Below are 6,634 nucleotides of genomic sequence, written 5' to 3' on the forward strand. Positions count from 1 at the left end.
ATTTCGTTAGGCTATTTTTCAAATTTTCGATTTTACACCTGTAATGGGTACTTCCAAATCTTCGCCCCTAACTAAAAACACTATTCTTCTACAAGGTTATGCCAAGCCCCCCTCTAACCCTGCCCTGGTCCTAACCACTATCCAATCTCTGACCAACGGTTTCATTATTTAGTCATTTTATTTTCATTATATTTGACAAAATTGCAATGTTTCCTCAAACTAAACAAAGTTTATTTTACGATTTTCTTTAGGAAAAAATCACTATGAAGTCTTAATCACTAAATAATACAGTAAACATAGAACTTGCATAGAAATGATATGTCTCTTAAAACTTAATTAATGTATTGTATTTAATTTTAATAGAATTTTGCTTTTTAATTTGAGTGGCATCTAAATTATTATGACTTTGACATTAACTAGTACGTAAGTAGTTAGAAATGTGTATTTGATTTAGAAATATCCCTATCTTAGTTATAGAAACGGAATGCTTTTTTATTAACGATTAATAAGATTTGAATTTGTTAATTTCTGTAGGACTACAATTCAACCACAAGCTCCTCAAAACCGTCGTCAGTTAAAACAAAAACTACAGTCGTTCAAAATAATACAACGACCACTCATCAAGAAAAAACTGTCACCACAAAAACCCCTGAAAAAACCGAAAACGATTCCAACAGGGCTTCAACTATAACGTGAGTTAATTTTCTAAAATTAAAGCAATTCGTAATGTTAATTTGAAAATATTGTCTTACAGGAATGGAACGCCTAGCAAAAATGAACCCAATCCATTTGAAGAAGAAGAATGGGATGATAGTGACGCGTTGGTAGACAATGGAGAACCTGGTATTCCTGTGAAGGCTTTATATGATTATGAAGGTGCAGAAAATGATGAACTCAGCTTCAAAACTGGTATGATTTTATTAGTTACTTAATAGAATATTTCTTGATAATGCAATGCGAAATTATATCCCAAAGAATTTCTCATAGGATGCAAAAACGTTTTTCGATCTGGATGAAATTTTATTTGGTACAGATGGAGAAGCAAAAAATATTGGTTAAAAAAATAATTGTTATCTCAAAGAGTATAAAATTTGCAGCATGTACTATTGTGTTTGGCATCGAAAGAATTTTCAATTAAAAGTTATGCCATGTCATTTTGTTTATCAACATAATGCTACTGTAAAACATCCTACAATTTTATATACAAATTTTTGTGATTTAGCATTCTCTAAGCAATGATAAATCACTATGGGTAACTTAACAGTTGATTTTTTCATAATCAAATTTGAATCCAATGACAAATTCTATTTCATTTACTTTATTGTGGTTTTTCAAATGTGTGTGTTTTTGTACACATTACTTTTATTATTATAATCTAATTAAAAATGCAATAATCATTTGGTTGTATGCCTTTGGTGTCTATCTCACAATTAATTATGTTATTTTTACTTCTTAATTGTTTTACTTTTAAATGAATATTTTAAAAATNTGAAAACTAACTGATAACTTCTTCTGAGTAAGGTAAGAATTATTTAATTAGGTTCTAGGTTACATCATAAATTTCATTCGTTATGGAATAAAAAAGAAGCTAATATATAGATATGTATAATAAATATACACATACCTAATTATTAATTAATTAATTTAATTTTAAATGAACGTCTTATTGTTTTTATATACTGATTTTTCCAAATGCTATATTGTATTTTTACTTTTGCGTTGTAGGTGACATTTTTGAAAAACTAGAAGATGAGGATGAGCAAGGATGGTGCAAAGGACGTAAAGACGGCAGGGTTGGATTGTACCCAGCGAACTACGTCGAAGTCGTATCCCAGTGATAAGAGCGTCAACTGTTGGTTTTTTTGTTGAAGTTTTTCAAAAGTATATATACGTTTTACGGAGCTGTTGCTCAATTATTTATGTTAAAAAAAAGGAAAATGCGAGAAGATATTTTACAAAGATGTACATTAGGTATTATAAAGTATTGTATTATTTTTTATAGAGTAAAGAAAAGAAAATATTAACAGTTCATTTAAAGTGGACGTGGTGTAGAAGTACTTCGAGTCACATGTCGAGACTGCAAAACGCAGTGTAAATTATATATATGTAGTCTTGATATAAATTAATTGTACATAAAAGGCAAGCATAATCGCAACACTTCCAGGATTATCATGTATTAATAGTACAATTACTACTATTGTTTAAATAAGCAATAAACAAGTATCTACTACGTAGTTGTGTGTTCCTGTTTACCTTAAATGATTTATTTGGACCTAATTTGATTTGATTTATAATTTTTACTTGTCGAAATGCTAGGTGTTATTAAGTACTCTTATTATTCAAGCAATAATTCAGGAAAAGTAATTAGATATATTTTATGGAAAAAATAAACTAGGGAAAAGTTGCAATAGTTCTTATTTTTAATTAAAATTAAATCTTTTATCGCATATTCTCAAGTAATTTATCAATTTTTTTTTCGCGGATTTTTAAACAACGAACTGTGTAACTCGAGTAAAACACACTTAGAATGTTACTACATAAATACCAAATTTTAACTGATTTATTGGTCAACTTCCTGTGAAACATTTTTTAAACACACATAAACAAAGAAAAATGCTTTTTAATGTCTTAAAAAGAGTAATATTAACCTACAATAATTGTAAATACTTATTGTTTCAACTTGTCAGGTCTTTATCAAGAATGAATCAGAATCAAACTGAAACACTAAAAAGCGGTTTTATTTGTTTAAAAACCATAATATCGGGGATTTATAGCAATGGTACAACAGTAACAGCTAAATATGAATTTTTGAGGTCAATGGGCATTTATTTCATGGTATATGGTCTACCATAATTAATATGCTATTTACATTATAGATATTCACTCTATCCAGTGCCCACTATTTATACATACTTTTCTCCATAACAAATATAGTCAATTCTGACAAAAAAAACTATATGTTTACAGGTTGTTTGCTTTTGTAATATTTGGTAGTTCACTGGTCTTTATTTCAAAAAATTTTTTAAATTAATTTAATGCAAAGAAAGGAAAGGATTTAAATGCAACAAATTGTAGGTTTTTAAGAGTTTAATCAAACTTGTATTTCTATATGCTAAGGGTCAATTAATATTTTAATTATATACACATTAATATAAAAAAAATTATTCGGTTTAAAATATCCTTACAATGCATGCATCTTTAAATACTATATACAGATGTTACAACACAAAATTATTAAAATACCTACTAATTATCACATACAATAAAAATATTGTGATTTATTTCATTTAATATCTATATTTAGTAGAATAATCTTTAGGAGAAACCACAAGACCTCTGCCTTTTCTAGCACCTCTATAAACAGTTTCAATAATATCGATCATTTCTTGTTTATCCTCTAATGGCCAATTAATTTTATTGTTATTACCAGTACCCAAGTCAATCATTATATGCTTGTTTCGGAAGAAGAACATTACAGTGCATGGGTCATAAAGTTCATACATTTTATTAAAGTCTGGAACTTCTGTAATATCCACAAGGTATATAACAGCGAAGTTTTTTACTTTTTCTGCTATATTGTACAGTACTTCATCCATTCTCATACATTGTGGATCCCAATCATGACCAAATCGTATGACCTATTGAAACAACTATTTATTTTAAGAGGCTTATGTCTAACAATTTCACTTACAACAACACGATCTTCTTCAGATAATATTGCTTGATCCACTTGCCATCCATTGTGCAGATGAGTTAACATATACGACATTTTAATGTTTTTGTTATCTTCTATAAAATTTATTCGCAAAAATGAATTTCTGGCATTCAAAAATTTGCACAAAACTTTTAAAACAGCAATGATTATCGGTTTATTATGGATCTCTATAAATTACTTGTCTAGGTTAAATGTGATATAATTTGATCTATGGATACAATAATCATCATATAATCATAGAATAAAGAAATACACATAGATAATATATCATAATAATATTGCCATAGAATATTACGAGATTGGCAAAATGTCTTGAAAGAGTCACCACGTCCCCATTTTAAAATTAATTCATGTGTTATTTATTTGATGCCAGTATTTAATTCTTATTTTGTTCATTTGTAGATAACCACAGGGTAATTCTTTACATTAGTTGACATTGGAATTGAGACATGAAGTTTAGTCAGGTAGGTAGTACTCACCAAGTCAAGTAGTGTAGTAGTATTTACTAGAATTTTGTTTATTATTTGTTTAAAAATGAATGTGAGTGAGATACAGGCCCTTAAAGTTTTCTTAATCGGAGGAAATACCGGTAGGTACGGCCCTGGCTTCAGCCTTCCGTCAGCTGTTCCCGCCAAACATCGTTTGTCCTAAAACATATCTTCCTAACATTATTCTAATGTATCAGCCCGCCTTCGGCGGGCAGGGGCATTAAACAAACTCGAGTCTGTCATACATCTACCTAACTAAACAATGACGTCATCAATGCATATTTGGCGAGAACAGCTGACGAAGGGCTGCAGCCAGGGCCGTACCAATCGAAATTTCCTCCGATTAAATAACTTTAGGAGCCTGTATCTCAAGCTACATTGGTTTCCGCACGGAATTAATGCTACCACACGATTCTACTTGGTCAGTACTACCTACCTGACTAAACTTCATGTCTCAATTCCAATGTCAACTAATGTAAAGAATTACCAACCACAGTTCAACCAATGGATGAGGAAGAAAGAGAACACTGAAATTAATTTGGATACTTGCTACTGAAAAAAACCGAATCGTCTACTATGGTACTGTTTGCTGTTGACTTTCCACCTTTGACGATTTTACAGTCGGTTGAGGTGAGAATAACATGCACGTTTTATATTAGAGAGGCGAAATAAACTATATTTCAATATCTTATCGTATTTCAATTTTATAGGAACACTGTGGATGTCGTGTTTCAGTCTTATTATACTTGATACTCCAGTACATGCTAATACCTAAAGGAAGCAAAAAGATGCCTTTTTTCGACTGAAAACAAAGGCAGCATGTTATAATTAGAAAAAAGGATTTATGACGCTTGATTGATTAGTAACAACATTATGTTAAAAGCAATATGTGTGAAGTTTTGACCTATCTCTTGGACATTTCTAATCTACATTTTTAGTAGAGTCAACTTTTACATGTCAGCTTTGTTATCCTTAATACAAACTATGCATAAATTTTGACTCTAATTTTGAATACTGTGCCTAATTTGTTTTTCTTGCTCATTTTTACAGATTGGACAACAAATTAGAGAGGCTGATCATATTGAAACAATCAATGTCTACACTTTACTAGACTGTATTGATTTGCTGTTTTTGTCCTCACATTGAAACATTATTCAGTTAATTTTCAAAACATTAGCGAAAACAAGAGGAAATTTATCTAAATTCCACTGAATCAAGAAGTTATCTTCTATTGTATTCCTCCTGGATTTGGTTTGCTTTTCACACATAAAAACTTTGGAATGTTACAGTCTATTGTTCATTAAGGTGAGAATGTTTGATATAATTAAAATCAATTGCTCTTTATTAATCTGTTACCACCCTGTCTGTTTCAGATCAACAGTGGAGAAGACAGAAGATCCCGTAGTTAAAATACTTCTTTATTTTGCATGTTTTTTGTAGTGTATTTTATTTGAATTAATTTTTGTTTGTAGAGGTTATTATTATTTTTTTGTAGTAGTGTACTAACACATCTTTCTTAGTAGCAGTTAAATAGTAGTCTAACATGTCTCTTGCTTACCTTTTCGCTTAGCTTACTGCATATTCTTCCTAATTTGCTTCGCATTTACCCTACGTTTTCTATATGATTCAACGTTTCATTATTGTGTTTTATTCTCTTCTCAGCCTTGTGGAACTTGGCCTTAGCTTTTTAGTTGATCTTAAAAGTGTTTATACACTTTTCGCGAGTCTACTCAAGCGTTACTTCCTTTCAGACAGGGTACAGTGAGTTATCTGGAATAGGAGCAATAGGCGACTGCCCAGCTTGCCTTGGCAAAATCTGTCCGATCTTTTCTACCAAAGCTATTAGTATTTGTCGTTAGTCCTGTTAATTGCACTATTTGCTTTCAGATAATGAGAAGAATGAAGACATCTTATTTTTGGCTTATTATTGTATTTTCTTTGAAATTTCATTTAACTTTGTCTTTCTTTTACAGGTATTTTGTATGTTTTGTCTTTCTTGCAGGTACGTTGCCTATTTTCTTGTATTTCTTTTGCAGTTATTTTGTTTCTTACTTTGTACACTGTTGAATTACCTAATATAATTGTAGCTTAAATAGATTTTTCTAAATTATTGTTTAGAACATTTTCATAAGTAATATTCATTTGGGCGGATAGGGTGGCTATAAAGGGAGATGTGGAGGCCACAGAGGGTTAGGAGGCAATTTTTGCTCCAAATATTAGTAATGCAACAGTTTGTGAATTCGTAACTAGTAAATAAACATTTATTATTTCTTGGAAATTTTGTATATATTATGTGTTATGCAGTTATGTAAAATAAATTGTCTTATAATAAATGTAAGACATTTGTCTAAAGAATAAATGTATTATCATTATTTTGATGTTTAAACATCAAAATAATGATAATACAATGATAATACATTTATTATTTAGA

General features: G+C 30.0%; 2 protein-coding genes and 1 long non-coding RNA gene across 4 annotated transcripts in view; 2 read left to right on the forward strand and 1 right to left on the reverse strand.

Moving 5' to 3' along the window:
- The window catches only part of LOC108745124 (protein kinase C and casein kinase substrate in neurons protein 1), a 49,717-nt gene extending 47,487 nt beyond the window's left edge, over positions 1-2,230 (forward strand). The window contains exons 6-8 of one of the 2 annotated variants that reach the window (XM_018481202.2): positions 535-692; positions 755-909; positions 1,726-2,230. In XM_018481202.2, the coding sequence (XP_018336704.1) occupies positions 535-692; positions 755-909; positions 1,726-1,838 (426 nt within the window). In that variant the 3' untranslated portion in view covers positions 1,839-2,230. The remainder of the gene's footprint in view (positions 1-534; positions 693-754; positions 910-1,725) is intronic. The other variant, XM_018481200.2, reaches the window with a different exon arrangement.
- Positions 2,231-3,169: 939 nt separating this feature from the next.
- Positions 3,170-3,935, reverse strand: LOC108743504 (thioredoxin-like protein 4A). Its single transcript, XM_018479078.2, has 2 exons — positions 3,692-3,935; positions 3,170-3,638 (listed from the first exon to the last, which is right to left on the reverse strand). The coding sequence occupies exons 1-2, from the start codon at positions 3,767-3,769 to the stop codon at positions 3,288-3,290; spliced, it is 429 nt and encodes a 142-aa protein (XP_018334580.1). The 5' UTR covers positions 3,770-3,935; the 3' UTR covers positions 3,170-3,287.
- A 672-nt stretch (positions 3,936-4,607) lies between these two features.
- On the forward strand, positions 4,608-5,966 carry LOC108745108. Its single transcript, XR_001939055.2, has 3 exons — positions 4,608-4,833; positions 4,914-5,508; positions 5,577-5,966. It is a non-coding gene; the product is annotated as an uncharacterized LOC108745108 (long non-coding RNA).
- The last annotated feature ends 668 nt before the right edge of the window (positions 5,967-6,634 follow it).

Source organism: Agrilus planipennis, unplaced genomic scaffold, assembly GCF_000699045.2.
Source record: "Agrilus planipennis isolate EAB-ADULT unplaced genomic scaffold, Apla_2.0 scaffold37, whole genome shotgun sequence".
Lineage (NCBI taxonomy): Eukaryota > Metazoa > Arthropoda > Insecta > Coleoptera > Buprestidae > Agrilus > Agrilus planipennis.